Source organism: Silurus aristotelis, assembly GCF_946808225.1.
Source record: "Silurus aristotelis genome assembly, chromosome: 28".
In the NCBI taxonomy this organism is placed as follows: domain Eukaryota; kingdom Metazoa; phylum Chordata; class Actinopteri; order Siluriformes; family Siluridae; genus Silurus; species Silurus aristotelis.
In genome coordinates, this window is record NC_139601.1 from 1,752,390 (window position 1) to 1,775,722 (window position 23,333).

Below are 23,333 nucleotides of genomic sequence, written 5' to 3' on the forward strand. Positions count from 1 at the left end.
AAAACAAAGTTGTCATCCTTCCCTCAAAGTAACAGAGAGATACGAATTAAAATGTCGGTTTGACTCAACCTCAGGAACCACCCACACACACACACACAATTTACGCGTAAATATAATCCCATCCCGATATAATTTAATTTGCATTGTTGCGTTTAACATGTGTACACGTCCCCAAAACCAAAAAAAAACAAACAAGTTTTGTTTCTCCCCAGGTTTGAGAGCGTGTAGCGCCGTGTGACGTCATAAAGCACGATTCGTTATCATGTGATTGCTGCAGAGAAACCCGTAAAAACTATTGTCGAAATAAATCCACATACAGTCAACTAGTAAAAATGAAATCAGCTGTACAGTGAACACGCTTTGGTCTACATGCAATCGAATTTATTTGTTGTCAATCTGGTTGGAAAATGTTTGTCCTGTTCGGCCTGCAATGATACTCACAGACAACCTGATAAAACCTGATAATATATATATATATTATATATATATAACTGTTAATGTGTTTACAAAAAAACACCTCCCTCTACCCCAAATGTAGTCTAGACCCAACCAGGCCACGTGTATTGATGGGTTTTCTGCTGTAAAAAAAAAAACGTGTAGCGCACAAAAATGGCGCTTACTGTTAAAGTTTGCTTTAGGAGTGAACCAAACCCGATTCCCTTTCGCTTTCGCTCTACTCAAATGCTCTAAAATTCACATCTACAGTAAATCACACACTCCACACGCAGTACATAAAGATTGTTGTTTAAAAGCCGCTGCTGAGACGCTCCTGTAGTCAGAGGCCACGCCCCTTTTCTTAACGACATAACTGTGCGAATTGATTCGATCGGTTCTAGAGGAACAAAAGCAAATCTCATTAACAATCCCAGAACTGATGTTTTAGGGAACCGGTGATCGGCTCATATCTAATGAACATTACTTTATTATCAGAGTGTAAAGTCTAGACTCTGAACCCCAGGGGGAGAAATGACGTCTCCATTACGCGAAACTCAGGGTCCTGTTGGGACGCGATGCCTGGAGGACAGGGGACTCCTGTAGAAAGGGTGAGGTGACGCACAGGAGAGAAGGGCCGAACAGATGAGGTCAGAGGTGAGGTGGGACAGTGCACAGGGCGTCCTCCGTGGTCCGATGCACGTTTACATTCTGAGGAGAAAAAAATACATAGAAAACAGAAAATATATCATTGTGATTGGTGATTACTGAGGTATACGAAACTATAAAAAACTAAACAAAACAAACAAACAAATCCAATATATCTCCCATTTCAGTAAATCTTCTCAAGAAACTCCACTGTAGAAACAAAAGTTTAGAGTAGTCAGTGTGCAGCTTGTGCAGCTGTCCTCTGAAAATAACTCAACATTGTCTAAATAATGGCAACAAAAGTAAGTACACCCTAAGTAAACACGTCAAAACTGTCCAAAGTGTGAATATTTTGTGTGAGCACCATAGATATTTATCACTGCCTTAATCCTCCTGGGTGTAGAATTCACCAGAGCTGCACAGGTTGTTGCTGGGATCCTCCTTTAGTCCTCCATAATGACATCACGAAGCTGCGGGCGCTTCTCCACTTTCCACTTGAGGATGCACCACAGGTGCTCAATAGGGTGGAGGTCTGGAGACATACTACCACTCAGCAAAGAAGTCGTACATTTGGCTGCGTTTTTGTGGTCGTTATTTTGTTGGAAAACTTCAGAATGTCACAGTAGATGTTGGAGTCCATGTTTTCCCTCAATGAATCGCAGCTCCTCAGTACCAGCAGCACTCGTGCAGCCCCAGACCATGATGCTACCACCACCATGTTTAATTGTAGACATCATCTGAGCCATACAAGTTTCTCTTAGTCTCATCAGACCACAGGACATGGTTCCAAGCTGCACATTGACTACTGTATTTCTTCAGTATTGCCCTTTAAGAAGAAATGCTGAAATGGTTGCTGAAATGTGAGGGGTGCACTCACTTCTGTGAGATACTATGTATATCCCCGATAGGTCAGTATTTCCGTGCTTAGTGAAGTTAAAGACAGAAGCGTTCATCCAACAAACGAGTGTTAAAGGGCAAAGTTGTGGAAGAAAGTCCATGTTTTTATCACAAGCGTATTCTTACATATACTCTGAGCTCATGCTGGTCAATGCAGATGTGATTACATGACTAATACCTTTAAACCTGCTTAAAAAACAGAACTGAGTCTAATAGAATCATAGCAAAAGTTACTCCTCAATCACAAATACACCTAATTTTACTACCCGTATGAGGTTCTTCCTCAAACTGATACCACGAGGTTGGAGACACACGACTGAATAGGGTGTGTTTATAAGCGGCAGAGTGAAATTTTTTAACGAGAACCCAAATCCAAACCTGTTCCAGCATGATGTTCCACCAATGCCCCTGTGCACAAAGCAATCTCCATGAAGATATGCTCTACATGGGTTGGAACATGTGGAAGATCATTATTGGCCTGCTATAGATCTCTGGCCTCAACCATATTGAAGAGATTATGGATCAATTGGAACTCTGACTGCACCCTACACCAGCACCTGACAAGCTTTACTAAGGAACTTGTGGCTGAATAAATCTCCACAACAATACTCCAAGGTCTAGTGGAACATCTTCCCAGAAGAGTGGAGATTATTATTAGAGCAAATGGAGACTAAATGTGGAATGCGATGTTCAAAAAGCTCTATGATTAGTTTTAGTGTCCTGAACCCTTTATCCATAAAGTGTAAACATTAAAAAAAAGGTATTGAATTGTATCTAATTCTTAAAATGTATGAATACAAATGGGCTTCAAGGTCTATTAAACACATTTTATTAGCATTTCATTTAGACATCATCATCACCACTGTATAAATAGCATATAAAATCACGTCCCCATCAGAACGGAGATTTTCACGTTTTAAAAATAAAATCACCCCCCCCCCCCCAACCACCACCACCGATGATTCAATTTGGCTCTTTGTTACCCAGTGTGATTAAAACGGGACTTGCGTTGCCACAGTAAAGCAGATATTCTTTCAACATATACATTCCAGAAAGAGAACATTCCACATAAATAAGACAAATCGACCCAATCGGAGTGTCAAGGTGCGAAAGTAGCTTAGCTCAGAAAGGTCTTTGTGCGTTAAAGATCGCTGGCGTTCACTGCTTCTCTTTTTTTTATTCCCACTGCATTACAGCGCAACACATACTGTAGGGTAAGTTTACATAAACATTTATGATTAGTTAATAACTATTTTACACCTTTACATTTCGCTACAATAACTAAACGGTTTATAGACTACGGTCTGGTTGTAAACAGTCACACACATCCTGACATGAGGTTTGATGAGGTCACAATATTTTCCTTAGTGTCGGATCACAGGAGGAGCGATTATGATTATATTATTATTATCACTGCTTTATCCGATAATCCAATGATTCCAATATTCCAATAAAATATATAAATTGCCCCATGTGTGTGTGTGTGTGTGTGTGTGTGTGTGTGTGTGTGTGTGTGTGTGTGCACGCGGTCTGTCACTGATGAGCTGGCACTGTTAGCAAGGCCTCCTCTGGCATCCGCGTCACATCTACATTCTGTTCAACACAAACACAGAAAGCACATCACACAGCGAGTAAATACAGCGAGAGAGGCGTGGTAATGGCCTGGTGATGTCCAATCCACGACACATACACACACACACACACACACACACACACACACACACACAGAATGGTTCTGCAGAACAAGAAAGCCAGGATGAGGAAGCTTTGAATGTAAAAATGGAAGTGAGTAATTTGTGTGGTATGGAAGTTGAGGGAATAATAAAAAAATTAAAAATAAACTATCATTTATTATATTTAAAAACATTTATCTTTTTTTTTTTTATTTCCATTAGTCTCAAAAATTCACATGGTGCAGTAATGCTGAAATTCATGGACATTCTGAAACACTTTTTTTTTCCAATAAATAATAATAATAATAATAATAATAATAATAATAATAATAATAATAATACAAATCTGACCACCAGTATGAACAAAGCTTATATTATTATAATCTTTAATAATATAATGTAGTTAAATTTGCTTGATTTATTTACAGGGCACTGCATATTTTTTTTTATGCACTTAAATGTAAATAGAAATTTTTTAATTTTTCTTATATATTTGGTATATTTATATTGTGCTTTTATTATTTATTTACGTTGTGTTTCGTTTATATAAGTTATACAATACGGCTGAAATATAAATAGAAGTTGAATTAGACGGTTTTTAGACACTATACTGCATTTTATTTAAATGAACTGATGAATATTAATTGATAATTTAGCTCTAATTATGATTGAACTCTATCAATATATATTTATGGTGTATTTAAATGACGCTGATATCACTTAGCTTTATTTTCAGAGATGTAATTGAATATACGTCACATTTGCATATGCAGTTATTAGCATACGACCAGTCATCAGTTAATAGTTGTTCATTAAGGCTTTTAATTATTCTTAATTAATGCAGTAAATAAAGAGAATTCGAGTCTGATACTGATCCCCAATCGCAAACTCCAGGACATTCACATGTAAACCCACGACAGTCACACACCCGTGAGTGGATTAAACCCTTCGCTATGTTGACATGTCATGCTAACGTTGACCTTTAGCTGAGCACGTGACCCAATCAACATCGTTACCACTCCACAGTGTGATGTTCAAACATAAAAAATGAATAAAAAATAAAAAAGGACTTTGCCAAGATATAGTGTTTGCCAAGTATTGTATTGACATGTGTGTTACCTCTGGTCTTTCTCTGTGGGTGTTCACCGCTTCCACTTTCAGATAGATGGACTCCACTTTACAGCCTGCAGAAGGAAGACATGCAGTCATCCAATCACATTTACATACTAATGTTGTACAGACAGAAAGAAAGGCAGACGATAAAGCGATAAGGGGGTGCGTTACCGTAAGCCACTGGTGTGAGCTTCAGCACTGTGTGTAAGGGGCACTTCAGGTACGGCAGCTCCTCTGTTTAAAAAAACAAACAGGATCATTAAATGGTAGAATAAATTATATGTCTAAATATTATTATCATAAACAATACAGCTGGATTCGAATATTGAGCACAGTGTTATTGAGGTGTATTAATTTATGATAAAAAAAAAAAAAAGTGTTTTTTATCATTTTTAGGGCAAATTGTCACCAGACGGCAAAACATGAACAATCATTGAATGAAGCGATACGAGGAAGACCCTATTACACCACTTCTTCTTCTTCTTCTTCTTCTTTCGGCTGCTCCCATTAGGGGTCGCCACAGCGGATCATCCGTCTCCATACCACCCTGTCCTCTATATCTGCCTCTTTTACACCAACTACCTGCATGTCTTCCCTCACCACATCCATGAACCTCCTCCTTGGCCTTCCTCTTTTCCTCCTACCTGGTGGCTCCATCTTCAGCATTTTTCTACCAATATAATTCATGTCCCTTCTCTGCACATGTCCAAACCATCTCAATCTCGCCTCCCTCACCTTGTCACCAAAACATCCTACATGTGCTGTCCCTCTAATAAACTCATTTCTAATCTTGTCCATCCTCGTCACTCCCAACGAAAACCTCAACATCTTCAGCTCCGCTACCTCCAGCTCCACCTCCTGTTTTTTACTCAATGCCACTGTCTCTAATCCATACAACATCGCAGGTCTCACCACAGTCCTATAAACTTTCCCTTTCATTCTTGCAGATACTCTTCTATCACAAATCACTCCTGTCACTCTTCTCCACCCACTCCACCCTGCCTGCACTCTTTTCTTTACTTCCCTAACACACTCTCCATTACTTTGCACTGTTGACCCCAGGTACCTGAACTCCTCCACCTTCTCCACCTCTTCTCCCTGCAACTGCATCACTCCACTGCCCTCCCTCTCATTCACACACATGTACTCTGTCTTACTCCTACTGACTTTCATTCCCCTTCTCTCCAGCGCATATCTCCACCTTTTCAGGCTCTTCTCAACCTGCTCTCTACTCTCACCACAAATCACAATATCATCTGCAAACATCATAGTCCAGGGAGACTCCTGTCTGACCTCGTCCGTCAACCTGTCCATCACCACTGCAAACAGGAAAGGGCTCAGGGCCGATCCTTGATGCAGTCCAACCTTCACCCTGAACCAGTCTGTCGTACCTACTGCACACTTTACTGCCGTCACACTGTCCTCATACATGTCCTGCACCACCCTCACATACTTCTCTGACACACCTGACTTCCTCATACAATACCACAACTCCTCTCTCGGCACCCTGTCGTACGCTTTCTCTAAATCCACAAATACACAATGCAGCTCCTTCTGTCCTTCTCTATACTTCTCCATCAACATCCTCAAAGCAAATAAGGCATCTGTGGTGCTCTTCCTCGGCATGAAACCATACTGTTGCTCACAGATGGTCACCTCTTCTCTCAGCCTGGCTTCCACTACTCTTTCCCATAACTTCATGGTGTGACTGATCAACTTAATTCCCCTGTAGTTACTGCAGGTCTGCACATCTCCCTTATGCTTAAAGATCGGTACCAGCACACTCCTTCTCCATTCCTCAGGCATCCTCTCCCCTTTCAGAATCCTGTTAAACAATCTGGTTAAAAACTCCACTGCCATCTCTCCTAAACATCTCCACGCTTCTACCGGTATGTCATCTGGTCCAACCGACTTTCCATTCTTCATCCTCTTAATCGCTGCTCTCACTTCCTCCTTACTAATCCTATCTACATCCTGCTTCACCAACTCCACATCCTCCAACCTTCTCTCTCTCTGATTTTCCTCATTCATCAGCTGCTCAAAATACTCCCTCCATCTTCTCAACACACTCTCCTCACTAGTCAACACATTTCCCTCTCCATCCTTTATTGCTCTAACTTGCAGTACATCCTTCCCAGCTCGGTCCCTCTGCTTGGCCAATCGGTATAAATCCTTTTCTCCTTCCTTAGTGTCCAACCTCTTATACAGTTCCTCATATGCCTTTTCCTTGGCTTTCGCCACATCCCTTTTAACCTGCTGCCGCATCTCCTTGTACTCCTGCCTACTCTTCTCATCACTCTGTCGATCCCACTTCTGTTTTGCCAATCTCTTTCCCCTAATGCTCTCCTGCACTTCCTCATTCCACCACCACGTCTCCTTGTCTTGCTTTCTATTTCCAGATGTCACACCAAGTACTTTTCTAGCTGCCTCCCTCATCACTCCTGCAGTAGTTGCCCAATCATCCGGCACCTCTTCACCACCACCAAGCCCCTGTCTGACCTCTTCCCTGAACCTCACACTACACTCTTCCTCCTTCAGTTTCCACCATCTTATTCTTCTTTCAAACCTTACTTTCCTCCTCTTCTTCTTCGCCTCCAAAACCATCCTACAGACCACCATCCGATGCTGTCTAGCTACACTGTCCCCCGCCAACACCTTACAGTCTCCAATCTCCTTCAGGCTGCATCTCCTACACAGAAGATAATCCACCTGTGTGCACCTTCCTCCACTCTTATACGTCACCCTATGATCCTCCTTCTTCTTAAAATACGTGTTCACCACTGCCATTTCCATCCTTTTAGCAAAATCTACCACCATCTGCCCTTCCACATTCCTCTCCTTAAAACCATACCTACCCATCACCTCCTCATCACCTCTGTTCCCTTCACCTACATGCCCATTAAAGTCTGCCCCAATCACCAATCGTTCTTTCCTAGGTACACCATCTACCACTTCATCTAATTCACTCCAGAATCTTTCTTTCTCCTCCATCTCACAGCCAACTTGTGGAGCATAGGCACTGATGACATTTATCATCATCCCTTCAACTTCCACCTTCACGATCATCACCCTATCAGAAACTCTCTTCACCTCCACTACACTCTTACTGTACGCTTCCTTCAGAATCACCCCTACACCATTTCTCTTTCCATCCACACCATGATAAAACAGTTTAAACCCACCTCCAATGTTCCTGGCCTTACTCCCTTTCCACTTGGTCTCCTGAACACACAACACATCTACCTTTCTCCTCTCCATCATATCAGCTATCTCTCTCCCTTTACCCGTCATAGTACCAACATTTAAAGTACCAACCCGAACCTCTACTCTCCTACACTGCTCCTTTTCCTGCCGTCTCTGTAGACGCCTTCCTCCTCTCCTTCTCCTCCTTCTCCTCCTTCGGCCAACAGTAGCCCAATTTCCACCGGTACCCTGTCGGCTAACGATACCTGTGGCGGTCGTTGTTAACCCGGGCCTCGACCGATCCGGTATGAAATTCTCATTTGTGATCCGCATATTTGATTTGGCACATGTTTTACGCTGGATGCCCTTCCTAACGCAACCCTCCCCATTTACCCGGGCTTGGGACCGGCACTAAGAGTACACTGGCTTGTGCCCCCCTAATGGCTGGGTTGAAGACCCTATTACACCACAATTCACGGAAAAAACAATAACAAATAACTCCTATAAGGAAAGCTGCCTGCGCTCTTACCCGCTGATTTATCTAGGAAGTAAGCCAGCAGACAGCGCATGACCGCTTGGTGGCAGATGACCAGGATGTTCTCCTGCCGCTCCAGCTCCATGATGACGGGTTCGAGCCGCTGCACCAGATCTTCGTAAGACTTAAATCAGAGGCGACACAACAGGTCAGCTGAATAGAACTATTCAGAAACACACTGTGAATATTAAAAAAACTGCAGAATCACTGAAAGGAAGGAACATGGACCTCGACAATCTAAACAAAGGAGATAAAGATTTCTCTCTCGCACACTCCCAACTTTTATCATCCATAAAAACAACCTCATGCCGTCCTCAGCAAATCCTAATGGGTTTGTTTATCGCGGCTTATCCTGTCTCGCAGGAAGATTATCCTGTGTGTAATTATTAGTAGCCTGGTTACCCTTCAACCCTCTGGCTCTCTCTCTCTCTCTCTCTCTCTCTCTCTTTCTCGTTCTCGCATGCAAACAAACACAAAGTGAGGCTATAAATAACCGAGTCTGCGATGAGAACACGGGTTAATTAAGGAACATCCCTTCGTGCTGTAACACCCCAAGTGTCTCTCACCTCTCCTTTGGGATATCTGTAGCGATACTTGTCCTGGTCACGCAGCGCAAACTCCAGAGGAAGCTTCTGCTGAATCTCCTCATACATCAGCTCCTCGCACACACCCTGGACACACAGGAACAATAAAACATCAACATACGGGGGATTAAAAAAAGAAAACACAAAACACGCTCGGGCTCGGGCTTTTAAGCAACACAGTTATGGGGGAAAAACGCAAAACTTGTTTGTCGTTTCTTTTATTAATGCAGTTTAGTATTATTATTATTATTATTATTATTATTATTATTATATATTTGTGACAATTTAAAATTTTACATTTTTAAAACAATTTGGAATAAAATGCCGCTTGGTTAAATAATATATAAAATAATAATAATATTTTATTTTAAAAATAACAATAATAATATTTTATAAATAATAATATTAATATTTTATAAACACAAAATAGAAACAAAAATCTAATTAATGCAATACATTTTATTATATTGATTATATTGAGTAATCAATTAAAATGGCATAAATAATAGTGTATGTGTGTGTGTGTGTGTGTGTGTGTGTGTGTGTGTGTGTGTGTGTGTGTATGTGTGTGTGTGTGTGTGTGTGTGTGTGTGCGCGCTTTACATTTAATATTACATTTTCTAAAGATTTGTTCTACTTATTTCAGCAGACTAACAAATGTCTTCATTCCTTCACTCCATTGATATGTGGAATTGTCAAAATGTCCTTCTTTGAAGAGAAATTCTTGAAGCTGGATATAAAACACTAGAGAATCCATTAAACTGAAAGCCCTGCACCGAAAGCCACATCTGTGAGATTATTTTTGAACCTGAATGATGAGAATGAAGAGTTTTTCCCCCCTGACTCACAGCATCGATCTCATTGAGAGCCTTCCACTGTTCGTACGGCACGCCCAGAGCCTCGGCAGTCTGAATCGTTCTCTTCATCTGACTTGTCCACACCTTGAGATCACTGATGTCTTGTGAGTGGAGGAACTGTTTCAAAAAGCGAGCAAACTGAAAGAGAGCAACATTGTAAATACCTTATTAATATCCTAATTATAGTTCATAATCAATATCATAATCATAGTTTATAATCAATATCATAATCATAGTTCATAATCAATATCATAATCAATATCATAATCATAGTTCATAATCAATATCATAATCAATATCATAATCATAGTTCATAATCAATATCATAATCAATATCATAATCATAGTTCATAATCAATATAATCATAGTTTATAATCAATATCATAATCATAGTTCATAATCAATATCCTAATCATAGTTCATAATCAATATCATAATCAATATCCTAATCATAGTTCATAATCAATATCATAATCAATATCATAATCATAGTTCATAATCAATATCATAATCAATATCATAATCATAGTTTATAATCAATATCATAATCATAGTTTATAATCAATATCATAATCAATATCATAATCATAGTTTATAATCAATATCATAATCATAGTTTATAATCAATATCATAATCAATATCATAATCATAGTTTATAATCAATATCATAATCATAGTTTATAATCAATATCATAATCATAGTTCATAATCAATATCAATCAATATCCAAATCATAGTTCATAATCAATATCCAAATCATAGTTCATAATCAATATCATAATCAATATCATAATCATAGTTTATAATCAATATCATAATCATAGTTCATAATCAATATCCTGATCATAGTTCATAATCAATATCATAATCATAGTTCATAATCAATATCATAATCAATATCATAATCATAGTTCATAATCAATATCATAATCAATATCATAATCATAGTTCATAATCAATATCCTGATCATAGTTCATAATCAATATCATAATCATAGTTCATAATCAATATCATAATCAATATCATAATCATAGTTCATAATCAATATCATAATCAATATCCTAATCATAGTTCATAATCAATATCATAATCAATATCATAATCATAGTTTGATGATTTTCTGATTAATAATTAAAAAATAAACTTGATTCTGTACAGAATGTTTCACCAGAATCACCATTGAAGTGAGAACAGTTCACTGATCTCTGCTACCCCTCACCTCCTTCCCCCTGGTGGTGAGACCCGAGTCGCCTCCGATCCGCCCTTTGACGTTGAGTTCGCTCTCGCCGTGCCGACACAGGTAGATGGAGCGCGGTGTGATGTGGATGTTCATGAGGTAATACACGATTCGGCTCTGGATATGATCCTGGACTCGGTTTACCAGGTACCTTCGACCCACATCGATGATCTTAATGAAGGACAACTCTCTTAAACAACAGAGCGAGAGAATGAGTCACTTTAACTTTAGAGTCGTCTGTTTATATTCAGATATACAGCAAAGTCTGGCACGGATTTGCATCACAGAAATACTTGCATCACAAGATTAATTATCATGAATTATCATCAGGTTTCTATGTTCATGGCGAAAGTTATACAAATATAAATCTAAATAAGATGTTCAACATTTAACACGTTTCTCAAAGGGGTAGACGTTTTTTCACAGTCCAGAAAAATGTGTTTAATGGACAAAAAATTATTTCATAAATTACATTCTCAATCTTACAAAAAGTAATACCGTGGCATCAGATATCACAATACTGTTATTATAATCGCCATATTCCCAATCTAAGCAGAAATGCCTCGTGAATATCAACTTATCAAACCGCACTGTTTCTAGAAAAGTGATTATACGAGTCATTTTTGAGTATTAATTTTCTTTTTTATTTTATTTAATTGAAAATAATTTTGATTCGAGGAAAAGTCTGATCAATCTAATCAGACACATGCAGCAGAAAAACCAATGGCCTTTTTTTTTTATGTATCTGTCCCACAGATTTGTTCTTAAACTCTTAAACTCTTTCAATGGCAATGAACATTATAATGTATATGCAAACGAACATGGTCCATTTGTATTCTAATCTGTGTTCTTCCAGAGTCTTTACATATGCACGTGAGCTTGTGTCACCTATTGAGATGTAACAATGCAGCAATTGTTCCACTTCTACTGTGCATGGTGCATAATTTGCATATATTGTTTCGCAGCCTTTAAAAAAAAAAAAAAAAAAAAAAACAATGCTGTAACTCTATAAAGTTTTTCTTTCCTGTACCTGTCCAGGACCTCGTCCAGAGGCTGGTAGGTGTTCTCATAGCATTTGATCCTCTTCACAAAGTCCTCCACGGCCTGCTCGGTGTTACAGTCTATGTAGTCCGGGCTGCCGAGCTTCACTTGCTGAGAAGGAAAAAAAAATGATGAGTAAGTGGGAGGAAAAAAAAAAAAAAAAACAGAAAACGTGACTGTTTAATGCACACTGAGGACACTTACGACAATATTTTCAGCGATAACGTCAGGGTCTTCACATACAGACTCCACAAAGAAAACCTGAGAGGGAAAAGATGCTTAAAAGAAAAATATAAAGCAGATAATCTTACATTTTAAATAGAAGCAGAATCGGGTGTGGGGTTTTTTTTATAAGCTCAAACCTTAAATCCGTTCTGTTCAGCGAATCGAACAATGGTCTCTCTCCGGTCTCTCGTGGTATTCGTCGCATCGAATACCTGCAGGAGGAGAACCATGAGATAAAACCGCATGCACAATATGAGACAGAGTGCCGTGTAAAGAGCACACGACGATCAGGAACAAATCAATACAAATCCATTCTCACTCACCGCCACTTGTCCCCCGTCCTCAGTGAGATACCGATGAACGTCGTTAAGAGCTGCCGATGCGCACTGCCTGAGAAAACAAAAAGTCGGGTTGCTTAAAACGCATTGCTTGCAATACAAGGACATGATTACTTTAACAAGCAATTCTATCTACAAGACACCTGCTTGCACATACTTCCTAATTTTCAGTCCTTCCTCGTTGTCCGGGCGGAAGAACTCGAACGATTTATAGATCTTCACACACTTGCGTCTGTACTGCCCGACGTTAAATTCTGCACGAGAGCAAAAGGATGAGAAAAAAAACCACACTTCCTGATTTACTGTGACTTGATAAACTGCCTCTGAATATTATGTATTTATAATTAAACCATTTTTTTATTTTAGTGTAGTGATGCTATAAAAAGTAACGCATTGCCACTAAAGCATTTGATACTAAGAAACGTTTATTTCAGCAGGAAAATATCGATTGATGATATTCGTGATTGGTTTAAAAAAAATGTTCCTGCTTTGAATATCTGGCGATTACAATTTCTTGACGTGTCAGGACGTGTCTGTCGCGTACCTTTTGTTGGAACGCCGATCCAGTTGAGGTAGCGAGTGAGTTTTTTGGAGATGTAGGTCTTCCCCCGAGCTGGGAGGCCGACTGTGACGATTAAAGTGGGACAGTTGGTCATGCATACTGAAAAGACAAAAAAAAAGATCATTAGGTCATGAATGAAATAGAAAGAAAGCGAGAGATACTGATTTGTTGAACAGTATTCATGGTGCAGAAGGACTGCTTTTTGATTGCAAAATGCTTTTCGAACCCGGCGTTCTGAGCGTTTATTACAGCTGTAAATAACGTTGTAATAACCGAGCTGATAGCGACACAGCCAACGTCTTCTCGATCTCGAGCAGCGTCTTGAATCAGTAGATCAGGGGTCATGCGGGGAAAAAAAAGATTGCACAAGACGGTCACACAGTGATGTCTGAAGGTTGTGAAATATCAGTGCAAATGTGCAGGTTTGATGGAAAAACAACCTCGAAATCGGTTACAAAGATTTTGAGAAATGTTTAATGGATTATTCCATTTTCCTCAAAACATCAACAGATTTCTGAAAGACAGAGAACCAGCATGACTGAGGATCATCTCACACACACACACACACACACACACACACACACACACACACACACACACACACGTGTTTCATATATTACAATAATGAAAAAAATTTGACAATTTTTTTTTGCATTATTATCGACAAATTATAAATCATCTACTCAAATACAACTTTTTACCTTCTGCAGTTTGGTAGAAAATGTTTGACATGACATTAGCAAAGGAGCATGTTTACAGACTAGCTTTAGGGTTAGACTTCCTTTCGTTTTATGTTTTTATTAACAAATAAAGCCAACTTCACATAAAAAGGTTTATTTAATTTTTTTTAAAGCAACAATAAATAATACATAAACACTAATTCGTGTTTAATGTCGTAAAATAAACCTAAAAAAACCACCAAAAAAACAACAATTGTTTCACCACCTTGCTAATCTGCAATCCGCACTAGCGCACTAAACAGTGCGCAAAACTAGTATTAAAGGGTTTCCATGGTGACGCGGGTTCAATCGGCTGCGTTCGTCAAGTGCGTACTGTCTAGTTCGCGAGTGTGAATCCTGTACCGTACTGTACCGCAGTGTGCGCAAGCCCGAGAACTCAGGGAGGTGAAATGGCCGAGGATTTGCGAGCGCATCCTACATACCCTTCCTCTGAAAGATGGGCTTCTCTGGGAGTCCGTTTTTGCAGGGCATCCATATTTTCTTCAGCGGGTTCTGGGTGAGTTCTCTGGACGGTGTCGGACAGAAGTCATCCGTCGTGGTGTCCATTGTGCCTCTTTTCCTTGTGTGTATGCGGGTGTGAGATCTACTGACTGCTATCACGCGTCCGAGGCGTGTTCCGGGGGGGGGGGGGGGGGGGGAAGCTAAACCCAGGGCAACATGATTGGTTCGGACTGATCGTTTACAACCCAGTCACGATGTAAAAAAAAAAACCAGCCCTGTGCCCCAGGAAGAGACCAGAGCTGAACCCGAGCCAGGATTCATCCCCCAGACCCAAAGCAGGAAGAGGGTCGTGTGAGCGGAACCGCAGCCGGAGGAATACCGTCGTGTCTCTAATAGAGGCGCAAATTCTACTGTACCGTATGGTACCGTAATAATACCGTATACAGCTGATAAAAGAAGAAAAGGATGAGTTCTATCTTCGTTTTTTTCCTTCATGATTATCTGTTTATTTCTTCTTCTTACCTTTCAGATTTATCATTATTTTATCTGATGTCTGTATGTTATTCCTATACCTTATTTTAAACCGTGCAGCTATTTTATTACTAAAAAAAAAGGTACAAAAGCACATTTTTGATTAAAAAACAAAACACACACAAAGAATAATAAAGTAAAAAAAATATAAAGTCAGAATAAATCCAAGATAATAAGTCAACATGTTGGACATGTGGTTTGGACTTTGTTATTAAACCTGGATTATCATGGTTAATTAATATAATAATAAAAAATAAATTATTAACAAAAATGTCACACAAAAGAAAAGTTCAGACCGAATCTTCTGCGTCCTCTGTAACGTCTTTTCTTATTTTCCAACTTTTTACTGTACCACTATTATTGTATTGTCTTTGAATACCTAGGTTCTTTCCAATTGAATAAAGTAATGATGGTGCAACAAATCCATCTCTATTTTTTTTTTTTGTGATTTATTACTGATTCAGGCTTTGGCCTGCTCATGACCTTTTAACACGGGAACGACCTCAAACATCTGAACATCAATTCTCCTCACACATTTATTCTTTTTTTACAAATCACCCCTTCAGAATCAATAAACAAAGTACCTCATGTTCACCAATTCTGCAAATATGCGGATTCTAACACACATTAATGACTTGCTCTGAATATACTGATTTGCCTGAAGACCACAAAAATACACAATAGAAACACAAGATAATGCAAAAGAGTGAAAGCTAAAAAAAAAATTTTTTTAAGTATGACACCTTTTGAGATATATTAGATTTCTGGTATTTAAAAACCTTATATAAATCAGACATTTGAGATCAAGCCTTTGAATTTAAAGATTGTAAATCTAGATCATAGCTACGGCAGAATTTTGGGATTTTCAACAATGTAAAAAATAAAAAAGGTTTGAAATGTCCGAAGTCGCAATGTTTATATGTCAAAAATTTGAGACGAGAATATAATTTTGATAGGTGAGGATTTTCTGATAATAAGTCGGACATTTAAGAGACAGAATTTTTTCATAATTTAAGTCCGAGTTCAGATTTATGCCTCATCATCTTGTTCATGTACAAAGTCAATAAATTCAGACTTCTCAGAAATTTCAAACTGAACCAAGTCAGAACACTAAGATAATAAGGCAAAAGTGTTAAGATGACCATCAGAATTTTGAGATGATGAGTCTGATCCTGCAGCAAAACCTTAAGATGAAACCTCAGGGGTTTGAAATGCAAGAAGCACAAAGGCCACATTACGCAGTTCCACACGGCCACAGGCGCGACTTGCTGGATATTTACTCCATTAAGATGTTAAAACAATGTGATTACGTAGTCCGAACTAATTTCGACGTTGAAATGGTATTTATCCTGTTTATTTTTTATGCATATTTTAGCATACCGTAATTTCCGGACTATAAAGCACACCCATATATAAGCCGCACCCACTGAATTTGACAAAGATTTTTATTGTAAACATAAATAAGCCGCACCTGTGTATAAGCCCTACACTGAAACTAATGAACTTTACACAGGCTTTAACGAAAGAAAGTGTCTGTTACACGGTGTAACGGGTGAAATATGTTGTGGCTCCTTTAAGAGCAGAGCAGTATTTTGGGAATAGCCTGCCGCCGCATTTTTTCCGCTATTACTGCATGTGTGCAAGACCGAGGAATATGTCCTTATTATTTTCTGATGCTCATTTCTAAGTTTCTTTGACTAACCCATAACGCTGTTGCCAAGAAAAATGAAAAAGCACGAGTTTTGGAAACCTGTCTGTGCTTTTATGATTTCTGTTGCAACTGGAGTTAGAGAGCTCTCCCTTCACCCAGACTCAACGCGTTACAAAGGCTTGTATCTAAACAGTAGCCGACCAAGAAAGTCATTGTTCACTGTCTTCCTCCTTCCTTTCACAACTATTTCTCTAGAAACAAAAGTTTATCTTTTGGCATCGTCGTGCGTTAAAAAATCAACATCGGTGGAAGTTTTCTCCCGATGCCGTGTAGCTCAGAACACAGGTGAAGTGCGTTTTTTCGTTTCCGTTCGGAAATTTCATTGGTCTAATGTTACGTCGCTCAGTTTTTTGGCTTGAAGTTTGTGAAACCAGGATAAACCCAGGAAAAATCCATAAATTAGCCGCTTCGTTGTTTAAGCCGCGGGATTCAAAACGTGGGAAAAAAGTAGCGGCTTATAGTCCGAAAAATACGGTAAGTTAATTACTATTAATATATACGTATACAAAATTCAACACTATGAAACAATACGGTCATTGATTTAGCATCTTAACAATAAAAAAAAAATCTTTCAGAAATGTTGGTGCTACTGAACTGTATAAAAAGAATTAGAAATACCGTTCGATTCCTTGTCTTTTTACAATCCCACCTTTTAATTTGCTCTCGTATTTTATTTTATTTTTAACTCCATGCGTTATAATAGACAACACAATAAACCCAAAGTAATACATTTACCACTGAATGTTGTGGATTCAGCTCTAGTATTTAGCAAAGGTGTGTTTGTGTGTGTGTGTGTGTGTGTGTGTGTGTGTGTGTGTGTGTGTGTGTGTGTGTGTGTGTGTGTGTGTAAAATGATATGACGAAATCGACTTCCTTAAATCCTTTCTCTTTGTTCATCGTTTGCACCAGAAACTATTTCGGATTTTGGATTTGCTTTATGACTACAGTATAAATGATGTGATAGAAATCTGACTTAAAAACCACTGAAAACGTTTCCCAGTCCATGTCCTGTGTAAAATCTTTCCCATAAACAAATTGTTCAATCGATCCGAACATCCACAAGGTGGCGCTGAGAGACACGTGCAGTCAATAGCAATATGCTATGAATTGTTTAAATAAACCTTCGAGATATTCTTTGTGTGCGTTTTATTTATTTCTATTAAGAAGTAAAATATTAGACCCTGAGCTCTGAGACTTACACGTTCAACGGACGACGGTGGTACCAATTTAATTAACACAAACAAGATGGAAACCAAAAAAGCCAACGATAAAACCACAGGCAAAAGGGGAAACGCTGAAATAAAAAGATTTCAGTAAAAAAAAAAAAAAAAAAAGAAACACTGAAGAGCAATAAAACAAGGGCAGTGAAATACATTTCACCACAAATCTGAACACATCACCTTCCTTCCTCTGACTGTAAGGTGAAGGGTGTTGTATAGAAGTGTAAAAAACAAACCCTTGTTACTACCCACAAGAAAGACCATACGCTAAATGGACGAAAGTTATGGACACCTGACTCCAACATTACTTTTTAAACATCTAATTTCCACATTCACGCCTATTAGTGCTGTTATAATGACCTCCACTCTTATTTTTATAGTTCTGGACTGTTTGTGGAGATTTGTGCAGATTCTTTCAGCTCTAAGGGTGTGAGTAAAGTCAGGTAGTGATGTAGGTGAGAAGGTGAGCAGGTCTGGAGTGCAGTCAACGTTCACATTCATTCCAAAGGTGTTCAATGGGGTTGAGGGTTGAACAATCCAACCCGTTCTGAACCAACCGTACGTTCATGGAGACGGCTTTATACACAGGTTTGTGTCTCCTAGTTCAAGTGAAGGAAAAAATCTCCTTTCGGCTTTGTAGGAACAGGTTTGGGGGGGAAACGCGGGTGTCCCGATACTTTTGGTCAGATAGTGTGCGTGTGTGGAAATGTCAAATTATGCATTAAAATATATATATATAATTTTTTTTTTTTTTTTAAACAATTGCGTTTAAAATATTCGGGCAAATTTTAAAACAACAGATTGTAGTTTCTCTTTATTTCAATGTTAACTTTTAATTCACATTAAATCATGAAACTACGGCTCTTGTTAAATAAACACCTCCTTTCAGAAACTAAAAAAAAATTTTTCTTTGTAAAAAAACAAAACAAAAAAAAACAACAACCTATAATTTAATAAATAAACGCAATTTTGTGCAAAGACAAAAATCATCATTTTTTTCATTCATTTTTGTTGTTTGCTTGCAAATAAATAAATAAATAAATAACCACTATAAAATGTAAACTAACAATCTGTAATGAAAGATTATAATCTGTATAATCTACATTATCTAGTGACGTCTTGTGAATATAATTACTTAAAGGGTAAAAACTCTTGCGTCATACGTTAACGAATGTTTATCAATTAAATGAGAGGAAAAAATTAAAAAAGCGCTGCGGTGTTAAAGGAATAAATCATAACAGATGACAGAAAACACGGCTTCATCGCAATAAATAAAGTCTATATAATAATTTATTTAATCATATACCATTATTACAATTATATACCATTAAAAATTAAATATAGTCACATGACCATTACCATTCCGTCCCTCAGCTCCGTCTGCTGTTTTTCCCCCGAGCCTCCTCTTATCACGTGATGAATCTGAACACTGGAGTAATAAGCACTTTAGCTCAGGACAGGGCAGGTACAGTCATGCATGTTTACGACATGTACAACAGGGGTGTATATTCAGGCCTGGTCACTTTCTCCTTCACTCTACGCCGTGACATAATCCGCACTCCGTCACGCCAAATACCCCTGTAATCTCTAACCTACAAACTCTCTGTAGCTGTTGGATCTCAGGAGAAAACTGCGATTCGGCCTGCAGGGTAAACAGCGTGGCCCGTTATGGAAAAGCGTGCGTACTTCAAACAACATTAAGCTGCGCCTCACTTAGCACGTGTAACCCAACACGCACGTCACACACGTGCACGTTTCTGAAAACATTACAGTGCAGATGAGAGTGTACACCACCACACACTGCTATATAAAGAGCTGATCGGGTGCTGAAAGGGTTCGGAATAACGAAAATCGCAGTATTGTTTGTATCGCTTCCCCATTTCTAACAACGCAAACTGTACTTTACCTCATCGCTAGGCTGAGATCAAGTGTGCTTTCTTTAACGATACACTGCTTAAACATGAGCACAACTTCAGCACAGAACCCTTTTGGAGTTCATGGGAAAAAAAAAAACAATTGCATAACTGATCATTATCATCATGAGCTCAGTAATTAAGGCTCTCGATCAGATGGTCACAAGTTCAAATCCCAGCACCACCAAGCTGCCAGTGCGGGGCCCTTGAGCAAGGCCCTTACTCCTCAACTGCTCGGTTGGAAGTCGCCCTGGATTAGAGAATCTGCCAAATGATATAAATGTAATTTATAATCTATAAATGTTTTTTTTTAGGTGTTTATGTTGATTTTGTAGAACATCCTCAAGACCCGTCACAAGGTCACAAGGCCCTGACGCTGGAGACCCCTTCCTACACCTTAAACACTACACAAACCTCAAAACAAAACAATGATGTGATGTGTGATGTGTTTCATAGAATCAATGCAGAAAAAAAAAAAAAGGAAAATCCTGATTTTAAAGCCGAATTATTAAAATAAAGACGCACAGGTAATAAAAGGTCAAGTTCATTCCCCGTTTTCTTTTCCGTGATCAGCCAACTAGATGTCCTACTAGACCTTATCTAATGGGGTCCATTGATTTTAAATGACAATTAAATCACAGGCACTGCTGATTATTTTTCCCAAACCTGTTGCAATTTAAACGAACTAATTCATATCAACCTTCATTTTTGTAGCTGTTTATGGTGACGGATTATTTTGTTAAACATCAAGACAAGTTCGCTCTGATTCAAGTGCATGGACACTGAAGACTCACTTCCATGAATGATCACAAACCACAAACGTCCCTACAGACAGCTTATAAAGCATACATGCATCGCCTCGAATTAGGTTACGTGGATCACGTGTCTCATGCAAATCATTCAAAAGCTGCTGGTTTCCACATTTAATCAACAAAATCTTATTATAAAGCAGAATTATTTGCATGAAGATACACAGGAGCAGCGAAGCGATAAGGAAAGGTCAAGTTCATTTTCTGTTTTTTGTAGTGATCAGCAGGTGCATGTCCTACTAGACCTCATCTCCTGGGGTCTATTGATCTCAGGATACACGTAATCACAGACAGTGATGGTGTAAAGTGAAGATAGCAACCAAAAAAATGGATGATCAGATGGTCACAATGATTCAGTAACATAATATACAACTACTAGACATGTGCATGTAATATATATATATATATAGGTCATTTAATTCATGGTCACAGTCAACAACAAACCCACAGCACCCTGAGTCCGAGTCAAAATCCAATGCAAAGCAACGCCACCCAGTCACAGCTTCTCCTTACACACGCCACTCGTTCAACACGTTCACTCACGTGTGCATGCATATACTGACATACGAGGCTTTCTGGGGTCAAGTGCATGAAACGTGCATTATTATTTCCCTGTGTTGTGACGCGGAGTGTGTGTGTGAGTGTGTGTGGACGTGCTCTGGATGCTGCACCACCGCCTACGTGCGGACTCGTGTTTACTTCTTCCTCCTCGGAGCGCGAGAGAGGAAAAAAAAAACCACGCCGTTCACGTCCATACCAAACGACTCCCCTCTCCCCTCTCCTTCAGCTCTAGAATAAAAAACGTGTGTTTCTTACCAGCCCTGTCACGATTTGGTGTGTTTCTCGACTTGGCAGCACCCCTCATCTTTAAAACCGTCCGTCCTCTGCCTTTCCTGAGTGTTGTGTGCGTTAATGACTCGGAGTCGAATCTTTTTTTGTTGTTATTGTTCGAGTCATTCTAAAGAATCGACTCCCTGAATCGAATAAATCCCAAATTAGATTTTAAAAATAATAAAAAAAAATCTGTCCTTAAAAAAAGTCTTTTTCATCTTGATGATTATTCAATTTGGCTGTCATTAATTAGATATAATTATGTCTCAAAATCTTCTACATAACTCATTTTATTAAAAAAATGACCCACTTTCTCATTATCTATAGATAATAATATATTGTAGTTAATGTAACTGTAGACTATATGAAATGTCTAAATATGTAAGAGAGAGAGAGAGAGAGAGAGAGAGAGAGAGAGAGAGAGAGAGAGAGAGAGAGAGAGTTGGGGTGTGTGTGTGTGTGTGTGTCTGTGTGTGTTGTGATTCAAACAAATGCACATCTCGACTCGCTTATACAAGCTTGTTCAAAAGATTCGACTCATGCAAGTGATTCCAGAAGCTACACACCCACTTTTGGGTTGAAAGTAAATAAAGAAAAGGCACACCTTTTCTGAGCATGAAAAATTTACTGATTGTGTTTAGAATTTGATTCATTGTGTCTTTATTATAAATATTATTCTTGTTGTTATTATCACTATTATTATTATTATTATTATTATTATTATTATTATTATTATTATTATTATTATTATTATTATTATTATCAGCCTAAAATCACATTAAATTATTGATGCTTTATACATTATTACTCGTTAACAGATATGTTTATGCTTAAAGGTCATGAGTTATAGGAAGACTGGATTTTGATGTCATATTTATGTTCGAAAGCATCAAATTTTTCTCTAAGCATTATAAAATAGAGAGGTTGGGGCAAAACCATGAAAGTTTAACCTTTGAAGTAGATTTAGAGTTTTTTAAAATTACTATTACAATCAAAATCTATTATTTTATCAAATCCTTCGAGTCAGACATTCAGGTCTAACTGGATTAGGCCAGTGTGGCAGGGTAGGTAATTATAATGCCGCTCCCCGCTGGCTTTTGGTCGAGATTGAGAAGGACAGTTTGACCTACCTGTAGCTATCAATGTGCTTTTGCATTCAGACACACAATTTAGCTCGGACACCAGAAGGTTCTGCACCACTCAAATAGCCAGGTGTAGAGATGAAATCGGCTGAAAAAATCTAATGAAAAGTCAAAGGATGAGTAAACAGTCCGACATCTCCTTAGGTGAACCCCCCACCCCCCCACCCCCCCAATTAAAAATGATTTTGTACACAATCAAGCCTCAACTAAGAAGGAACTTCTGTGCCACTGTTTGTTCATGTTCTTGCAAAAAATCTGCTGAATTCTACCTCATCGTGAAGAAACACAAATGACTCAATGCACAGCGAGACGCAGGTGTTACAAAATGCACTGCTGAAGAAGCAGGTCTTTGTTCCTAAGAAACACCTCAGATTAAATGAGGATAAAGGCACACCTTCGGAATTAAAAACGTCGGATTAAACAGTGTGAATATCACAAAGGTAAGCGAATCTCATGTATCAGCCCGGTGCCGGATGGAGAACGTTTGGTCAGTGCGGTGTGGGGGGACACACACAAGCAAAATCCTAGCGCTGAGAAGATTGCAACGGTCCACCAGGGCCTCTGCTATTTCAGGAGCTACAATGATAGGTCTTATCAGCTCAGCTCAAGATAATAGCACTAATTATGAAGAGCTGCGTGACTCTGCAAGAGGAGATGTGGAGTGACA

General features: G+C 38.7%; 1 protein-coding gene across 3 annotated transcripts in view; it reads right to left on the minus strand.

Annotated features, from left to right (window-relative positions):
- pfkfb4a (6-phosphofructo-2-kinase/fructose-2,6-biphosphatase 4a) overlaps positions 1-21,657 on the minus strand; it is a 22,059-nt gene extending 402 nt beyond the window's left edge. Inside the window, exons 1-15 of one of the 3 annotated variants that reach the window (XM_083533811.1) lie at positions 15,888-18,693; positions 14,491-15,849; positions 13,311-13,427; positions 12,924-13,020; positions 12,752-12,818; positions 12,566-12,640; positions 12,408-12,464; positions 12,193-12,314; positions 11,145-11,352; positions 9,914-10,060; positions 9,048-9,152; positions 8,476-8,605; positions 4,935-4,997; positions 4,770-4,834; positions 2,791-3,570 (exon numbers count right to left, since the gene is read on the minus strand). In XM_083533811.1, the coding sequence (XP_083389937.1) occupies positions 3,511-3,570; positions 4,770-4,834; positions 4,935-4,997; positions 8,476-8,605; positions 9,048-9,152; positions 9,914-10,060; positions 11,145-11,352; positions 12,193-12,314; positions 12,408-12,464; positions 12,566-12,640; positions 12,752-12,818; positions 12,924-13,020; positions 13,311-13,427; positions 14,491-14,614 (1,437 nt within the window). In that variant the 5' untranslated portion in view covers positions 14,615-15,849; positions 15,888-18,693 and the 3' untranslated portion in view covers positions 2,791-3,510. Of the gene's footprint in view, positions 1,144-2,790; positions 3,571-4,769; positions 4,835-4,934; positions 4,998-8,475; positions 8,606-9,047; positions 9,153-9,913; positions 10,061-11,144; positions 11,353-12,192; positions 12,315-12,407; positions 12,465-12,565; positions 12,641-12,751; positions 12,819-12,923; positions 13,021-13,310; positions 13,428-14,490; positions 15,850-15,887; positions 18,694-21,509 lie in introns of those variants that run through there. The other 2 variants (XM_083533813.1, XM_083533812.1) reach the window with 2 other exon arrangements.
- Between the last annotated feature and the right edge of the window lie 1,676 nt (positions 21,658-23,333).